The sequence below is a fragment of the Mustela erminea genome, chromosome 6, assembly GCF_009829155.1.
Source record: "Mustela erminea isolate mMusErm1 chromosome 6, mMusErm1.Pri, whole genome shotgun sequence".
In the NCBI taxonomy this organism is placed as follows: Eukaryota; Metazoa; Chordata; class Mammalia; order Carnivora; family Mustelidae; genus Mustela; species Mustela erminea.
The window spans coordinates 103,534,769-103,554,744 of NC_045619.1; the positions used below are offsets into that span (position 1 = coordinate 103,534,769).

The 19,976-nt window shown below is 40.6% G+C and overlaps 1 protein-coding gene across 1 annotated transcript in view; it reads right to left on the minus strand.

The window, feature by feature from the left end:
• Window positions 1-2,845: 2,845 nt before the first annotated feature.
• Window positions 2,846-19,976, minus strand: part of GALNT8 (polypeptide N-acetylgalactosaminyltransferase 8) — a 44,586-nt gene continuing 27,455 nt past the window's right edge. Inside the window, exons 5-11 of the mRNA XM_032347890.1 lie at window positions 19,475-19,672; window positions 18,862-18,976; window positions 14,228-14,413; window positions 13,095-13,232; window positions 12,454-12,549; window positions 11,206-11,373; window positions 2,846-2,989 (exon numbers count right to left, since the gene is read on the minus strand). Coding sequence (XP_032203781.1) covers window positions 2,846-2,989; window positions 11,206-11,373; window positions 12,454-12,549; window positions 13,095-13,232; window positions 14,228-14,413; window positions 18,862-18,976; window positions 19,475-19,672 — 1,045 coding nt within the window. The remainder of the gene's footprint in view (window positions 2,990-11,205; window positions 11,374-12,453; window positions 12,550-13,094; window positions 13,233-14,227; window positions 14,414-18,861; window positions 18,977-19,474; window positions 19,673-19,976) is intronic.

Genomic DNA, 19,976 nt, shown 5'->3' on the forward strand with positions numbered 1-19,976 from the left:
AAGGAAGAGCTTTCCCTTCTCCCTATGCAATCATTCATCTATCTGTTCATCCATTCCTTCATGGGTATGAACTCATGGATTCTTATTTTATTCTATGACTTTTAATCTATATAATAAAAGCATTATTTATTTTAATGCTCAAATTTCCCTAGATTTGGCCAGTGAGAACCCCTTGGATCTGACTGCTACAGATTGTGACATAAATCTTGGAGCATTTCCTTATTTTCTAGCACAGGAAAATGTCTAAGACCCCAACCCTAAAATCAGCCATTTCTCCAAGGAGCCCTAATTCTTTTATTGGAAAATATTCAGAACCAAGATCTGCATGCTGGATTCTGAGTATGCTCAGAATGAATGAAAATACAGAAATATAAGTAGGTTAACTTGTTTGTGTTTGCACTCCATTTTGGGTTTCCCTTTATCCTTTTTGGGTTTGTGTATTTGTGTTTTGAACATAACATGAAATATAACATGATTTTAAAAGTATAAATTACAGAAAAATGTATATTTTGAGAAATGTCACTCTCGTCACATCCATTCTATCCTGTTTTAATCCTCAGTCATTTCATTCTATTTCCAACCAATACCAACCATAAGTAACTGATCTCACTAGTTTCTGGTTTATTCTTACATTTCATTTTGCATAAATGAACAGATATATGTATATTTTCCCTTTATCTCTTACCTGAAAAGTAAAAACTGTAAATATGATTTTCCTTTTTTTCCACACTGGAAATCATTCCATATCAATTCAAAGAAATGTTCCTAGTTCTTTTCAAGAGCTGCATAGTACTCCATTGCATGGGTGTATTCAACCGCTCGCCAATGTTTGAAGATTATAGTTCATTTCCAACATTTTACAATTAAATTCAATACTGCAAATAATTCACTTATGCATAAGTATTTTCTTATTTTATGGAGGTGTGAATTTCTCAAGGTAGAATTGCACCAGAAAGAAAATGTGTGTATATTTTTTTAAGATTTATGTATTTATTTGAGAGAGAAAGAGAACACATGCATGTGCATGAGTGGGGTGCAGGGGTAAAAAGAGAGAAAGAGAATCTCAAGCAGATTCCCTACTGAGAGTGGAGCCTGACCTGAGGCTTGATCTCAGCATTCTGAGATCATGACCTGAGCAGAAATCAAGAGTCAGACACTTAACTGACTGAGCCACCCAGGTACCCCTATAGTATTTTTAAATACTGCCAAATATCCCTCCACAATGACTGTACCAGTTTGCATCCCTATCATCAAAATATGAGATTACCTCTTTCCCACACTTGCTAACAGAATGTGCTATCATATTCTTTAATTTTCACATATTTAAGTGAAAATTCATCTCAGTATCATTTTAATTTGCATTTCTCTGAGTGAGATTAAATATCTTTTCATATGTTTAAGGATATTGCACATTTTTTACCCATCTTTCTATTGGGTACAAGCTTTTAAAAAAGAAAGCTTTGCTATGAATTGCATTTTCCCTTCAATTTGCTGTGAAGAAACTAGAAGTTATATATTTGCTTACCATTTATCCCATTCCTTAATTTTTTCATCATAAGACCTTACCTATGATAATATTTTAGTTCTTGATATGGATTTGGTCACTGTGAAGGTTTTATCAAGCTCTACACTTACGCACTTTTAAAAAATTAGCTGATTTAATTCTGTACTAAATTATCAGTGTCTTGTCTGCCTAATGCCTAAAGGAAGCCTAATCATTCCCAGAATCATACCCCAGTAGCACTGACATAAAACTAAAAGGAAAAGGTGACCCTCTTAAGGAAGGGACCAGTTTGCACATCCTTGAAAGGTGAGCCCACAAAACAACACATATAACATCCTATCTTCTCTCCTATCATGGTGCCCAACCACCGGGACCTGACCAAAATATGCATCCCAAGACATAACTTCCCAACTTACCAACCAGGGGAAAAGGACTCTTGGTTTTAAGTTTGTGCCTGCAATTCCTTCTTGGTGTCCCAGTAAGTGAGGTCCCTCTGTTTCAAGCCTCAATTTCTTCATAATATGCAGGGAGAATAGCAGGAATAGGTAGTAAAGTCTATTAAGTGTTTTCAGCTCCTTAAAGACTCAGATGGACTTGGACTTTTCTACCATTCTCTATGCACTGTGCAGAGCTGGGATTATTGGAGACACGTTCTCTCCTCCCCTCCACCTTCAGAATCTCTTTGATATGGGAGAGACTGAGTAATCCAAATAAAACTGCTGTGGAGGGATGCTGGAGGAATTTTTAAAGATTGCTTGTCTATTTGCGGCATCTTTCAGGACACTTCAGGAAAGGGGAACAGCAGGGGCCACACACCTTTAGAGAGCTGGTGCCACCTGAATCATTGTCATGCTGCCAGCCTGAGGATGACCCAGCATCTCCCATGGAGCAGCCCCCGGGATGTCTGGGGAGTCTCTGAGCAGATGGGCTGGGGGAGGATGTGTGGGGCAGATGGCAATAGTAGTTGTCAGGCATGAAGACTAAATAGTTTTGGCAGAAGTCAACGATAGACTTCCACCCTCCTAATTCTGTCCCCACATAGCAGCCAGATGATGGTGCTTATTTCGAAGAGTTTCCCATAATGGCATTTGATATATATCATGACTTTCCAAGGGAAGCTGGGGGGAAAGTTTCCTCACCCATCTCCAGCCTGGACATTTTGACACATGCATGGACCTTACCTCCCCACAGTCTGTGTGTTGCAAGCCTAAGTCACAGTAAACATACACACCTACTTTCCTGTTCTCACCCTCTCCCACTCTGAGCAGCATTAGGAGTAGAAGCCATTCCAGGGGCAAGAACTGGTATCCCAAATCAAGGCTCTCTGAGGATCACTGGATGTTAGTTTGACCCCCAGTTTCGCACGGTATACTGTATTGTCCACACTTGTGTGGTGCAGTTCTGAAGTACAAGCACATAGATGCCTGAAGTGTCTTTCTTCATCTCCAGACATCGCTTGGTGGCTCTGTTCATGACAGCTCTTCCCTGGACGGGAGAAGAGACAGAGTCAAGGTATTGAAATGCCCTCATCTCCCCTGCTCCTGTTCTTCCTGCTGTGGTCAGTGACATGCTTGAAGGGTCCCTCAATCTTCTGCCAGTCATCCAGAGGAGAAATGAAGCAAAGGGTAGAGTTAGACCAACTGGTATTTTCTTCACTAGTACCATGCCCGACTAACCATAGACCTAGGAGTTAGCAAGACAGCGCTGGGTTTCTGTTATCATCCACCTCTTATTAGGTTGAAACATCAGGGAGTGTGACTGTCTAGACATGACACATCTTGGAGAGCCATGGTCCTTCTCTACTTGGCCTTCCTTTCCACATCTTCACCCCTGAGCCCATGAAATCTATCAGGATTCTCCCTCCCTCTTCAGTAAGGCTCAGTGGCCAGAGGAGCAGAAGTTACATTCAGGCACCTCAGCCTGTTTCTTCTACCACTGTTGATTGGGAGGGTGGGCAGGGGGTGTGAAGAGAAGGGCAGTTCCTACCTATTCTGTCTTGGGGGCTTCACCACAGTTACTAGCAGAAACACTATGGGTTTAGGAGCCAAAAAGTCTGGGCTAAATCTCTACTCTACCACATACAACAGAGGGCCCTAGGCAAATTACCTAGCCTAAGTCTCAATTTCCTTATGTGTAAAATGGGTTTATAGTTAATATTGGGGTTAAAATTAAAATTAATTGAATAAAATTAATTGGTTATTTTTTGAGCCTCTTGTGCCTGACATGAAAGATGTGCAGCAGATTAGTACATCTCTGCCTCCTCCCATTCTAATGGGGGAAGGAGAGGAAAGGTCATCCTTCTCTTTGTTCTTTTTTTTTCTTCTCTTTGTTCTTATGTTTCACCTAGACCCTATGGCTCAACAACTGTCATCGTGCCATCTGTCCTCGTGCCGTCCTCGTCTCCTCGCCCTCCCATTCCCTACACCCTTCTCCACCACGTTGCAGGAACCACTCACAGAATCTGTTTCATTGCCTCCACGAAGCTGTTCTCCCTTTATCCCCCCTGCCCTCTGCTGTCATCCTGAGTTAACAGCCTGTCTTTAAATGTCTAATGAGAGACCCTGAACTCACACTCCCACTTTGAACTTATACTACCAAGCTTTTCAACACCAAGCAGGGCTGCAGCAGTATGTCCAAAACCCTGCCTCCTCAGATTTCTTTCCATTACAAAATGCACTCCCCACCCCCGCCAACACTGCTCTCTTAAACTTGCTGCCCTGGCCACACTGGACTCCCCCAGGTGCACCTCAGCAGTGTCGGCAGTCACACAGGCTCCCCTGTTTCTTGAACTCCTCCTCTGACCTCCACTTCTCCTCTCTGTGGGCTCTGCTTGTAGCCCATAGGGTGCTCCTGGAGAGGGTCCACCAACCAAGCAGGCCTGGCCACAAATGTGCCTATAGCAGTCCGGCTTAAAATGTGGCTTACTCCTTAGGGTTACTCTTCCAAATCTCTTCAGCACGCATTATCCCTTGTCCCCACCCCTTGATGTTCACTTTCACTAAATGCACCCCCCTTTTTTTTCACTTTGTTGAGCTGATCACACTGCCAGCCAGCCTAGCCCCTCCCCCAAGTGCCTGGAGTGACCCTCTGGACACTGCTTGTGGGTGGTCTGAAAGGAGCTGCCCTGCCTCTGTACTTACTCCTAGCAGCCCCTGTGCTCCGAAGCGGATGCCAGAGAAACACTTCCTGTTTAACATCAGTTTTTCATTTCTCCCTCTGGGCAGATTCTTTTTCTACTGACTTCTTTTTTCCCAGTATTGGAGGGGGAAAAAACCCTACCAAAATTCAGTGCTTTCCTCCCTTTCAGGATCAGACTTCCCAAGCAATGAGGTGATAACAACAGTGGATAAGATTCTGTGTTTGAATCTGGACATTTAATCTGTGTGACCTTGGTTACAGTATTTGACTTCTCTGTCGTTTAGTAACTTCATAAGTAAAGTAGAGCTAATGATAATATTTCTCTTATAAGATTTATGTAAGAATTAAATTAGAGGATGCCTGGTACATTATATGTACTCAATAAATCTTGGCTATTTTAATGTATTGTGTTTTTTTAGATAAAGTCAGTGACTTTTTATTTTTTTTCTATTTTCTTTCCACTCCCATGTGACATGTCCTTTGGAAGTATTCTTTAAGTCTTCTTCAGACTATTTTCTAGTTTCTTTTACATTGTGTTCATCTGGATCTTATACACTTTTGGTTTGATTTTTATTTGGGGGGTGTTGCCCTTCAGTTTTTAAGGAATTTTTGGTTTTGTTTATTTTCCACTTTAATGGAAGGAGTATGTGCTCCTTCTTTTATTTTATTTTTTAAATTTATCTATTTTATCTTTTTAATATTTTTTTATTTTTTTAGTGTTCCAAGATTCATTGTTGATGAACCACACCCAGTGCTCCAAACAATTAGTGCCCTCCTTAATACCCACAACCAGGATCACCTAACCCCCCACTCCCCTCCCTTCCAACACCTTCAGTTTGTTTCTCAGAGTCCACAGTCTCTCATGGTTCATCTCCCTCTCTGATTTCAATTGGGGGTGTTCTTTTTTTTAATTTGGAAAACGTATTTCAAAAATTAGAAGCACTTATAATAGGATAACATTATATATATAGTTTAATACCATGGTTTAATATCTCATGTGCATTTTCCAATTAATATTTGAAAACATACTTTTTGAGGATATAATTTGAATGACTATGTCATATTCAGTTCAATATTCAGGGGATGCACAGAAATCTCCCTTACTGTTGGGCATTTAATTTTTCCTAATATTTTGCTATGATAAATATAAGATATTTTCTATATTAATTTTGACTCACATTTTATATTATTCTTTAAATATTGTCTTAAAAGAAAATGAGAAGACTATACTTTCAGGGATCATTTCTATAGTTTGTTAAAAGAAATTGAGCACCGTAAAAGGGTCATAATTAATTTGGGAGTTCTGATTAGTGTCATGGTTTTTCATACAAAAAGCTAAACTGCCTTCTGTACCTGTGCCCACTAGCATGATAGCATCCCCACAGGTATCTCTTCCTTTTTATTTCTTGAACACGGACTGTGTCTGGTCTCCTTATTCTCACTGCCTCTCCCAGAGCTCTTCTTTGTGTCACTCCCTGCAGAAGACTTCTGCATGATGACCTCTACCCCTGCTCTCCGTTATTTCAGCTACCCTGCTACTCGCAACTCTGCTCCTCATTTCAAAGTCCAGATGTTCAAACTGGGTCCCTTCTCAGTCACTGATGTCATCTCTCTTGTGGCTTTCAGAAGTCATACCTCCTCTGGTTGACTCAAACCCTGAATCATGGAATTGAAGACAAAAGCATGATCTAATCTTATCTCCCTCTCAATTCCGAAAAGCATCTTTGGTAGCTTTTTAGCAGATGAATGTGTAAGTCGTACCTACAACTTTCCTACCTGAAAGAACTGTGATCCCAAGATCAGGTGGATAGGAACAGCTAATACAGAGTGAATTGACTCATGAGCTACATGATCCCCTCCCTCTTCAACTTCCAGACTTCTTGACACAGTGACCTGAAAAGGGACCTGGGTTGGACACTGGAGAAGTGAGCAAAATTCCCCTGCATGTCCTGCAGCTCTAGACCTCACACCCAGCCAGAAGCTATATTCTGTCAGCAACTTCCCCCAGCTGAGAAAGTGATCTTTCCAAAATTCTCTTGGAAAGGCAAACCTGAGAATGTTTGGGATGTTATAATTGTTTCTTTAACACAACTACTATGTTTAATTCCCGGGAGATTTAGGATCAAGTAAAGATGTTAAAGGAATCAAACAAATAGTATTTGTTAAAGATTCTGAGTAGAGTTACTATTTTTAAGTACCTGCTAAGTTTTAAAAACATTGTCTTACAGATGAACCCTGTGATACCAATTTTAAAATGTGTAATTGAATAAAGTTTGTGAAATCTTACCAATTGCAAACACTTTTGAAACATATAATAGAATTTAAGGATCATTGATTTAAAATCAGATAACTGACATTCTTAAGAAAAAAAACTTAATGTATTAAATTTATAAATACAGTATGTAATGTTTATTAAATTGTAAAGTCCGCTTTAAAGTTGCTAAGAGAGTAGATTTTTAAAGTTCTCATCACAAGAAAAAAAATGTTTTTGTAACTATGTGTGGTGGAGGATGTTACCTAGACTTATTGTGATGATCATTTTGCAATTTAAGCATACATTAGGCGTATTATGCTATATGCCTGAAACTAATATAATGTCACTTATATAAATAAATTAATTCACTATTGCAAATAACTTTATTCTCATAGATTTGAGGAGATGTACCAATTCCTCAAAAACCATAAACCAAAATTCAATCAACATGAAATGAATGATCTGAATAACCTTGAACCATTAAAAAAATTCTGTTTGAGCTCCAAGAGGATGGCCTGCCAGGCCAGCACATACCCTGTGCACACAGGCCTCGAAAGCTGTCAGGTAGGTCTGAATGCAGGAAGTGTGCAAGGAGCAAAGTGTCCATGCTTGGGTGTTCCAAAGCAGAAACCAGGCTCACTGAACTTGGCTTCAGGCTCAGGGGATTGTGCTGATAGTTTTGAGTAGAGGAAGGAACTTGTGGAGTACAGACAAGACCACAGGGTTTTAAAATATTTTAATTTATCATTTAAAGGCCCCTGGAAAAGAAACCTCCAGGCCCATATGTTTCCACTGGAGAATTATACCAAGCATTTAAAGAAGGATTAACACCGATTTAAGACAATCTCTTCCAAAAAATCTCTTCCAGAAATGCCTCTTTCAGAAACTGATCTATTCTAAATTTTTGCCAACAGGACAAATTTTATCAATTAGAAAGAGGAAACACCTCCTAACTCATTTTATGAGGCCAGTATTGATACTAAAACCAAAGGCAGTACCAAAAAGAAAAAAAGAAAAGGAAAAAGCTGCAGGTCATTATCTCTAATGAACTTAGACACAAAAATCTTCAACATACAAGCAAAACCAAATATAATAAAGTATTAAAAGAAGTGTACACCATGAGTAAGTGTGATTTATTCCTGGCATATAAGGCTGTTTCAACATTAGAAAATTAATCAGTGTAATCCATCATATCAACAAACTAAAGAAGAAAAAGAACATGATCATATCAATTGACAAAGGAAAAGTATTTGACAAAATCCAACTCACATTCACAATAAAAATATTTTTTAGCAAGTGAGAAATTCAGATAAATTATATCAATTTGATAAGGAGGATCTACAAAAAATCTACTGCTGATGTATATGCAAAATTGGAAGACTCAATGCTTTCCCCCTGCATTTGGAAACAAAGTAAGGATATTCATTCTCACCTCTCTTATTCAACATAGTACTTGAAATACTAACTAATGTAATATGGCAAGAAAAACAAGTAAAAGTCATGCAGATTGGATATGGAAAAAAAGGTGACTGTTAAAACCCGATAGGTTTAAATAAAATAATAAGATTTCTAAGCTGAATGTGAAAGCTTAAACAAAAATGATAGGTCTTTAATTTAGAATTTAAATAAATTTATATTAATTTTTAAAACTAAGGTAAACCTGTGATAGTATTTTCTGCACAAAAAAAAAGATACCGCTAAGGATATTGAAAACTCACATTTAGCACACTCAGCCTGCCTATCAGACATGCTCTGCTTGGTGACTGACATTGACAGGAAACTCACCATCTAGCTAGGCAGCCCATTATTCTGTAGAATAACTTAAGCTGTCAGGCTTTGAGAAAGCCTTCCCCTGCCCTTATGTTAAGTTGAACTCTGCCTCCTTGATCTAAAGTCACTGGTCTCAATTCTGCCCTCTTGTAGACACTGAAAAAATCTAATCCCTCATCTGCATGAAATCAGCATCATCTTTTCTCTAGACTCATGTGTCTAAGCTAGTACCTCCAGACTTGCCAATCTTTCATTTGTTCTGCAATTATTAATTGAGTGTGTGCCATGCTCTAGGCATTTTGCTAGATGCAGGAGAGAAAACAACAAAACCCAGGCCCTGTCCTCCACCTCACAGTCTAGTGATAAAAAGATGCAAGTGAGGAGATACCTAGAAGTAATCATGAGATAAAACCTGTAGGAAGGGCCCTGAGAGCACAAATCACTCATCCTCATCCTCTGGAGTCACAGATGGCTTCTCAAAGAAGACAGTGTCTAAAGCCACAGGAACATTTTGTAGTTGGCCCAGTAAAGAGGTGGGAGGAGAGGGAGCAATACGTACACAAAAGCCCAAGATAAGAGGGAGCATAGCCTTTTAGAGAATTACATGTAAGTCCATGTAGAGCAGGAAGTGAAAAGCAGAAACACAACTTACCACCTTCCTCCTTCTCACTGATATTGCCTAATTCAAAAAGACTTAATCTAGAATCCAAAACCCCTCTGAAATTGTAAGCAAAATTGTGCACATAATTGCATATATGTGTTTTCCTGGAAAGAAGATTTTCAAAAGAGTTGTTAGCTTTAAGTTAGGAGTAAAAGAGTTAGATTGATCCGTGTCTATCAAAATGTAGCCCCTGCACCTAACACAATATCAGAATGTTCAGAGATGCCATCACAGACAGAGCATTGTCTCCCTTCATTCATCAGGACATCTGTCTCCACCAATGTGGATAATGCAGCCCCATCCCACAGCAAATTCACATGTAGGCTATAGTCAGTCAAGTCCCTTATGTCATTGTCTTGTGAATTCTGCCAAATTCCCTCCACCCTGTTCTTAGTCAATTGACACTGAAATTAAAGTCAGGCCTTTACACTAGTCCCTATCAATTTCAGCCCAGGGCTCCAGATTCTCTGATGATCATTAATAATAAAACTAATCAAAACAACGAGATACCACCTCACACCAGTCAGAATGTCTAAAATTAACAAGTCAGGAAATGACAGATGCTGGCGAGGATGCGGAGAAAGGGGAACCCTCCTACACTGTTGGTGGGAATGCAAGCTGGTGCAACCACTCTGGAAAACAGCATGGAGGGTCCTCAAGAAGTTGAAAATAGAGCAACCCTATAACCCAGCAGTCACACTACTGGGTATTTACCCTAAAGAGGCAAATATAGTGATCCGAAAGGGCATGTGCACCCGAATGTTTATAGCAGCAATGTCCACAATAGCCAAACCATGGAAAGAACCTAGGTGTCCATCAACAGACGAATGGATAAAGAAGAGGTGGTATATATATACCATGGAATACTACGCAGCCACCAAAAGAAATGAAATCTTGCCATTTGTGACGGCGTGGATGGAACTAGAGGCTATTATGCTTAGCAAAATAAGTCAATCAGAAAAAGACAACTATCATATGATCTCCCCAATATGAATGGAGATGCAACAGGGTGGGGCTGGGGGTAGGAAAAGAATTAATGAAGCAAGATGGGATCGGGAGGGAGACAAACCATAAGAGACTCTTTTATTCTATATTTTATGTATTTATTTGACAGAGATCACAAGTAGGCAGAGAGGCAGACAGAGAGAGAGGAGGAAGCAGGCTCCCCGCTGAGTAGAGAGCCCGATTCAGGGCTGGATCCCAGGACCCTGGGATCATGACCTTGAGCCAAAGGCAGAGGCTTAACCCACTGAGCCACCCAGGTGCCCCACCGTAAGAGACTCTTAATCTCACAAAACAAACTGAGGGTTGCCTGGGGGAGGGGGGGTAGGGAGAGGGTGGTGGGGTTATGGACATTGTGGAGGGTATGTGCTATGGGGAGTGCTGTGAAGTGTGTAAACCTGGAGATTCACAGACCTGTACCCCTGGGGCTAATAATAGATAATATGTTTATTTAAAAAAACTAATCATAATGACTAATATTTATTAAATACTTTCTATGTGCAGGCACCATGCTAAATTCTGTACGTACACTATCTCATTTAATCCTCCCAACAGGCTTGTAAAGTAGATATTCTGATCTTCATTTTATAAATGAGGAAACCAAGTATCACAGAGGGTAAGAAATTTGCTAATGGTGACTGAACTAGGACTGAACCCAAACTCTTCACTGTTAAGCTAACCAGATTCCAATATTGCTTCCCTTACCCACCCACCTCTGCCAACAGACTCAGCATTCCATGCCCAGTTTCATTTTTCAGTCTTTTCCCTACACACTGCCACAAAGCCAATCCTTCTAAAACACTATCAAATCAAATATGAACCTTGTAGACTGTATTTGAATATGCTTATCCTTTAAAAAAAAAACATGTGACTCACCGGTTTAAAATCCCAATATACGTGCAGTCTGTTTTGGGCTGCCTTGGAACATGGCTCTAAAGTGGGCTTCTCCCCATTGCCAGGGTCTGTCAGGCAGTGATCATCAGTGTGTGCCTCTGCAATCAGTGGTCCCACATAGAACTCCCCAGTTAGGTGATAGTAGACATTCTAAAAGAGAGCAAAGGAGTCTGCCATGGATACAGTCAGTGGGGCAGTCTTTGACCTTATAAAGGGCATGAAGACTGTTCTTGCACTCAATCATCATGGAGAACTGAACCTTCCTAGGTAGCAATGAGTCACTCCCCTTTCTTTGTCCCCAACACTCAGTTAACTCTAAGAAGAACACCAGGCTTGAGAAGTGGGCACTAGCCTGCTTGCTTCTGTACAAGGGCTCCAACACAATCATGACTTGCCTAGACAAGGGAGGTTATCTTTGAAACACACACACACACACACACACACACACACACACATCCCTGAACTTCAGAAGCTATCATCATAAGCTCCAGCTATGGACTTCTCAAGAAACCTTTCCAATTCTTAATCTGATACTGTCTTGCTTGGTGAGCTTGGACAAGTGGGTTGTTTTTGTCCCTCAGGGTTTTCATTTGTCAGGTGGAAATGCTTATCTATCCTACATACCACAAACATTCCCTGTGAGGGCAGCATGCAAAGTAACAAGATAGAAATGAATATTCTCAAGGGGAAAAGTTCCTGGACTGCATCACCAGTTTGATTCTTCTATTCAATGGAGCAACTTCCATTCAGCCTCTCTCTTCTCTAGCCCCTATTTCCTTCTCCACAGAAGAAGCCACAGGTATCATCACCTGCCCACCTTTCAGGGCATACCTGGAGTGGTGAGAGGATGGTGGAGACAGTGAGGGGAAGGGGGAAAATGGGGTAGCCGTCAATGAAAATAAGACCATTATTATTGGTATTATTGGTATTATTACTATTGGTATTACCTGAGGTTACTGTCAATGAAAATAATACCATTGTGAATGAATGTCACATGGCAGTCTACCTGTCCTCCCTGCACCTGAAGTGGAACTGTCTAGCTCTGATCTCTTGAATGAACTTGGAAGTGCTTAGTTAAAAGGACAGGTTTGGATTTCACCCTGACCCATTGCTCAGGATGCTCTGATCCTGCCTTCCCGTCATCTAACACTTAGTCTGAATCTGACAAGGGTTGCCAGGAGCTGAGCCACAACAGACTCACCCTGGGGCAGGGGAGATTGTGGAAGATACCTGCAGACTGTATTTGTGACAGTAATACATGACAGGAGTTTTGCTTGAAACAAGTCCCTGACCCAGGCAGATATTTTCATCCAACGTGTTTTTCATCTGAAGGAGCAAAACACACAGAAACACCATTGGAAAGAGACAGAGAAACAGTGCCCTCAAGTCTCCCCAAGTCATGCATTTTCCCCACTACTCCAAGGGTGCCAGAAATTACCAACCAAAAGGAAGCAAGGGTTTGGGATCTTGGGAGCCATTTTCTTTGCACTAGACAAATGGCCCTGCTGTGATACTCCTTCCTAGGAACACCCACCCATCAGACAGTCACAGTGCATATAGAATGGGGGGCCAGACCACCTATCCTGGTTGGCTGAGAAATCAAGAGGTCAGATCTAGGGCTGCAGTTTGCAAAGTAAGGAACCAGAAGCAGAGTCAAGAAAAAGAAATGGGTTCTGGGGAGCGAGAGATAAAAGAACACTGAGAGGGCCCAAGGGAAAAAACCTGAGAAAGGAGCTAAGGGATAGAAAGATAATCCTGAGCAGGACGGATTTTGGAAATGCTTTTCTGAGCTGTCATGTAACTCAGGTCCCATTGTCTTGTATAGTCTTGTATAATATTTAAAATCTGAGATGCAATTTCATGATACATACTCTTCCATAGCCCACAATGTTGTGAATTGGCTTCAGGTTTGGATAAACATTTTTCAGATACCAGTCAAAAGTTTTACATTTCAGTTTCTTCCGGAGTGCCATTCTGGAAGAAATGTCTCCAAAATCGATTCCAGAGTTCTATAAATAAAACGTGGAATATTTCTAGGCCTTGTAACATCCTTGACTCCACCAAAGGGTATGAATGACGCATGAGGGAATGAAACATTTTCCTGATAGTCTGGAAGGTAACCTTGATAATTATAGTTTTTCAGGGAAAGTGGGAAAAGCTTGAACCCTAATAATCTCTGCTGGCTTCAAAGGCACTTGCAAGGCCTGCATAGTACGGCTACTTGGGGTTATTTCCCTCCATGAGTGAGCTAATGGAGACTGCTTCCGTTTGAGATAATATTTACATCAGTAAGACACAAAATATTCCTCATGATGGCCAGAAAAGACTTCCAAAAGGATATTCTGGTAGCAAGATTTAAAGGTTGAAGGAGATTTTCTACACATGTTATCTGTGGGGATAACTTGATTATTATAACAAGATAACTTGTTATCTGTGGGGAATGCTTGAGCTCAGAGCTCTAGCTCAAGGGCAGAAGACAGCGTACCATGCCAACCTCAGGAGGCTAGCCTTGGCCAAGAAGGCCATCATCATTTGTGTGCATCCAGCAGTGGTACAGTCCCTACTCCCACCATCCCACATCCCACCTGCCATGTCCCATGAAATCCTGTTGTCCAGCCCTGCCGCACAAGGAATCTCCCAGTATAGAGGATGCATGAAGAACACAGACTCTAGAAGATTCCTTGCTTTGAATTGTATTTCTGCTCCTTATTACTTTATCACCTTAAAGAAATTCCTTTCAATGCTCTGTGCCTCAGTTTCTCCTTCTGTAAACATGGAAGAATAAAAGCAAACCCTGCATCATAAATATGTCTCAATGATTAATGGCTGCCTAGAACATAGCATTATTGCATTAATGTTAGGTGCCATTATCATTGCCCCAGGAGGACTTTATGCTAATTTTTTAGAGCAGGGATGGCACTTTCACTTTATGTCTCCCATTTCCTACTCTTTAACCCCCCTCCTCCTTCATTCTTCCCTGCTTCTATTCAATTCCATGACAAACCTGGAGAGGGATGTTCCAGGCCAAATAGACCATGTGTTTGTATTCATCCATCCAGATTTCAGCCACTCGCACAGCATTACGCTTCAAGGCAAGACTCAGATCCAAGGCATAGGGCTTGTGGTGTCTCTCTAGGTGAGCAATCCTGGAGCAGGGTAAGATCTCAATTCTCCCTCCACACTGCCACACCTGTAAAAGAAGAAAAGAAAGTCACCTGGGAAGGTTAGGCCCATGACCAAGAAGCATCACAGCTTATGGACTCACGGAGGCCATATTTTGGAATCATTTCTAAAGAAGGTAAATTCAGTCCTCTCACTCCATTTCAATGTGGCTTCTCAACCTACCTATCTACCTAAGACAACCTTTATTAGAAGTCTACCAAAATGCTTCTCTCCCATAGTTCACATAGCTCCCCAAATCCTATGTATTTCAGGAAATCTTCTGAACAGACCAAGGAATGGTTGCCTCTGCTTTATTATCCTTAAGAAAGTATGAAAGTCCTAAGAGGCACCACACACTAAGCCAGTTTCACTAGACTTCATCTCCCAAGATCCCCTCTGTCCTGCGTGGCAGATAGACTCTCGGGGCTCCCATGATCCTTGCCTCCTGGTGTTCACTCCCCTTTCTAACCTCCCCCCTTTGAGTATAGGCTTGTGATCTTCTGGCCAATCGAATATGTCAAAGGATGTACATGATTGCATGTGTGTGATTACACTATATAAGACTGCAGTGTTGGGGTGCCTGGGTGGCTCAGTGGGTTAAAGCCTCTGCCTTTGGCTCAGGTCATGATCCCAGGGTCCTGGGATTGAGCCCTGCATCGGGCTCTCTACTCAGCGGGGAGCCTGCTTCCTCCTCTCTCTGTGCCTGCCTCTCTGCCTAATTGTGATCTCTGTCTGTCAAATAAATGAATAAAATCTTTAAAAAAGACTGCAATGTCATTCTGGTTAGAGACATGCTATCATGTTGGTTTGGAAGAAGCAAGCCACCATGTTGTGAGCCACCATGATGAGGAGGCCACAGGGCAAGAAACTAAGGATGGCTTCCAATTGATAGCCAGCAAAGAACTGAATGTTTTTTCAGTCTAGAAGGTTTCAAGGAACTGAGTGTCGCCAACAATCCCATGAGCTTGGAATCAGGTTTCCCTAGTCAATCCTAAATGAGAAACTAGCCATGGCCAACACCTTGACTGCACCTTTGTAGATGACTCTGCTAAGCCATGCATGGACTCTTAATCCACAGAAACTGTGAGATGGTAAGTGCACCTTGCTTCGAATCACCAACTTTATGATAATCCTGCTACACAGCAATAGTTAACTAATATGAGTTATTCTTGACTAAAATATATCATGACTTATGATAAAATGATATAATTATAAATACTCTGCTTTGCCATCCTGACAGGTACGAACTTAATTTTCAGGCCACACATTCTAATATTTGGCTTAAATATATGATCTTCACCCAGATAGATGGTAGAATGACCTATTGGTATTAGATTGACATAATGGCTCCAGTGTCTTCTCTTCATGGTTTCCCAAGAAACGTGCAGTTTCTGGGAGTTAATTGGTCTATTTGACAGTGGTTAGAAACCTACTACCTTCATGCCCAAGGAAGCCTCTGAGATAAGAGTGAGCAACGTAGGTCGTGCTGGTTCAATTAACCACCTGAAGGGTCAGTCCCCTTACCTGACTTTCAAAATTTTTTCATTCCTTCTTCTACTTCTGAACCCACAGAGTCTCCTCCCTCATTCCCCAAAACCCAGAATAGCACAATGACAAAAAGTCAGCCTTGGAAGCCAGACTGACCTGTGTTCAAATCCTGATTCTGTCTCTGAATACCTGACAGCTAGGGGCAAAACACTCCCCATCCTGAGTCTCAGGTGACTTATCCACAAAAAGGCATAAAACTGTCAGGAGCATGAAATGGCATAAAAAGTATTCATAAATGTCTATGATTTTTAACTTGAAATAGCTCTTTTCTTCCATTATCCTCCTGAGTTTCTCTTCATTAGTTTCCAACATCATGTGGAGGTTACAACTGATTTGTTTTTAGATTTTATTTTCTGAAGCCAAACATCTAAAATTTCAAATACAAATTCACTCCAATTTCTTTAGTTGCTGGTTGTTTCTAATCCACAGGAATTCAGAGGAGAAAATAAAATGGCACAAAAAATCTTAAATTCAAGTGAAAAGTTAAGTCATGATTGCCATTTATGAAGTAACATTAACTATTATCCTTAATGAAAAGTTTTCAAATTTTACTCTTTCAATTTATTCCCACTTGCTAAACATTCCTCCATTCTTATTCTCTGTGTGTGTGTGTGTGTGTGTGTGTGTGTGTGTGTGTGTGTGTCTAACACAAAGAGGGACGTGAAGCTTCTCTTTATAACAACAATGACTTGCTCTGTGGCAAATGTTACCCTAATTTTTTCATGAATTTAATCCTTACCACGTAGCTATTATTATTATCCTCATTTAAGTAATTTGCCCACATTTACCAGCAAGTAAATGACAAAGCTGGATTCTGAGTCCAAACAGTGAGCCTGTTAAGCTCCAACAAGGAGTCAGGAATACACAAGGTGCCCGATAAATGCTGGTTTTTCTTTCTTGAGCATCAGCCCCAACAGTCCATCTCCATTTATACAGTCCCATGTGCACTATCACTGCCATGCCTCTAGATGTCAGAATAAAACATCCCATGCAGCTCTACTATTCCCCATGATCTGTCATCGGAGAAAGGGAGATCTTAACGCGGGCTGAGAGGTTTTAAAAGGCAAATAGTCATTCTGTCAAATAAATAAAATCTTTAAAAAAAAAAAAAGCAAATAGTCACATACACAAACTAAGGAAACTAGATATGGGTAGAACTGTTTTATCCAAGAAAAATAAAAGAATGGCCTTTCCCTGACACTTCCTACATCTCCAGCAAAATCTATGAAAAAATCACAGAATGTTAAAAGAAAGAGCATTTCTTGTGGAAACTAAAATATCGGAGTTCAATATAGAGTAGGGGAATAGAAATAGAGTGGTGACAGCAGAAGAAAGAGAAAAAAAAAAAGATGGGGGAACTCAGAATGGTAAGAAGGGCTTGGGGCCCTAACTTGGGGAATTGGAGTTCCAAACTCATGGAAGCCGTGGAAGGTAGGAAAACCTCAGCCATAATGTAGCTAGGGTCATCCTAGGACTTTGCTAAGTACCATGCATAAAATAATTATTTCTGCATTTATATTTTTGTGCTAGAGACTAATTGTATACTCAATACCTATTCTTTTCTACATTTATTGTTGTAGAAGAAATAACTACACACATAAGCAACTAGCTGAAATCTACATTTCCCAGACTCTTTTGCTCACCAGTGGCCATATGACCAGCAGTGGCCAGTGGGATTTGAGGGAAATAACATATACAACTTTCAAGTAGTGGCCTTAAAAAGAAAGCATGCTCTGTCTCCGTCCCCCCTTCCTCATTCTAATGAATAGAATACAGGTGTGGTGTGGAGTATAGCAGAATCACAAGATGGAAAAGTCTTGGTCCCCATCATCCTGAAGATGCCATCTCAATCCTGAACTGCTCATGTCCAAACTGTTGTGGAAAAAGAAATCAATTTCTACATTTTTAAAACCTGTTATTTTAGCCTTTCTCAGAAGCCAAACAAGAATTCTAATTAATGTCTTTATAAATCATTTTAAAATATTAGGACATGGAGAGGAGAAGTAAGTTGGGGAAAATAGGAGAGGGAGACCAACCATGAGAGACTGTGGACTCAGAAACAAAGTAAGGGTTTTGGAGCAGAGTGGGGTGGAGGCTGGGGTGAGCCTGGTGGTGGGTATTAAGGAGGGCATAGATTGGATAGAGCACGGCATGTGGTGCATAAACAATTAGTTATAGATCATGAAAAAAAATTAATTTAATTTAAAAATATTTATTACATTTTAACAGTGCCATTATCCTTATGAAGTAGATGAAATAAGAATGCTTTTATTCATTTCATAAAGGGAAAATTGGTCAAGACAACCAGGCAGAACAATAGTTTTCTCTGTCCAACTATTACTGTGACTTAAGGTATAACCCAGATAGAGGCTCAAACTGTACTGGTTAACACAAAAATGTGAGGTCCTGTTTAGGTCTTAATTGAATATAATATCTATTTCTAGGGTCATCAGTTCCAAGTAGAAAGGAATTGAAGGGAGTAGGTCTGAATAAACTTTAGAAAATATCTCATGCTTCCAGATACTGTAATGGACTAGAGATCACCTGGTCTCAGGCATAGAATTTCAGGAATACTATAGAATTTCAGTATTCAAAAGGAATACTATAGGAGGGATATTTTAAGCATGAGATCTAGAAGATGCTTAGAAAATGCTTGGAATGCTTATTCCCCTTAAGGTAAATAAGAATACCATCTGCTGAGTCTCAGTTCTATGTCTTTCATCCATATCTCCCAGATTATATAAACCTCTACCAGAAAGCTCCACTCCAGAAGTTTTACTGCCTATTCCTAGTGACTCGGAAGCATGAGAGTTTATCCATCTCTTGAGCCAATGACATTCAGCCTTCTTCCAGAATTCCAAAGACCATCCAACTCTCCAATTATTTTCCCCTCTGCTTTTTCTCATAATGAGAAAGAAATGTACCCACCCTCAAGCCGAGTTCCACATTCTCTCCTCCATAGACCAGCATCCCACCATCCAGAGATCCAATCTCTTCCAGAAAGATCCTGTTGGCAGCCAGGATGCCCATGATGGAAGGACTCCTATAGAACACACAGTAAGAGAGTTACTAACCTCTTGATGAGGAATGGGTCAAGATGGCGGTGAGGGATGGAAAGCCAATGATGATCTGGCTTCCAAAGGTCTGCTCAAGCCCCTTCTTATCCTGAACTTATCCTGAAGGCTTTTCCTAAACCCTCAGGCTGAACCAAGTACATATAGCCTTCCTTCACCCTCATGCTGCCTTAGCCCTTCCTGAATTATAATGAAATTAAACCTTTTTCATTTTCATATCCCTACTTCATAGCCTGATAAATGCTTAAAATGCCTCAAATGTTTTTTTAAACAGTATATACTCTGTTTTTTGTTTGAAAGCCCTTAGATAGTCTGAAGTGCCTTTATTTTTTTCTCTATCCTCTTTCACCCCATCTCCTCCATTTCTCCTATCCACTCCCAGCAGTACCATAAAAGATCAACAAAACCCACACCATCCATTCCTGATTTCCCATGTTCTAATCAAGTTCCCTAAACCTCAGACTTACTTTACTGGAGCAGTGGCATCATGCTGATCAAACCAGGCCTTTGGCAGTGGATCATAGCGGCACCATAGTTCCCAGTTAAACCCATCAACTGCCAATGCATACTTTTCCAGTTCAAAGGTATCAAAATGAATATTATCAAACACAGGAGACACAATCACAGTGTGGTCTTCCTGAATCCGAGCCAAAATGGGCTCTGCCCTAGAAGAAAAGTGTGTAACAAATCCAGGTTGGATATGAAAGGAAGTAGAAGAAGCAAGCAAACAAAACTTCTTCAAGCACCTTGCCCTGATATTGAGCACCTTTTTCACTTATGCTGTGCTGGGCTGTGAGTAGGATACTCCACAGTGCAGAGAACCTTTGCAGTTTTCAGGATACTTGAAGCTACTAGCAGCGGACCTATGTCAATAACAGATTTGGAACTGGTACCCAAATATCACTCTCAAGTCATTATTAACAGGACTATTGGTATTCTGCCTAAATTTACATTAACTCTTTGGATCTC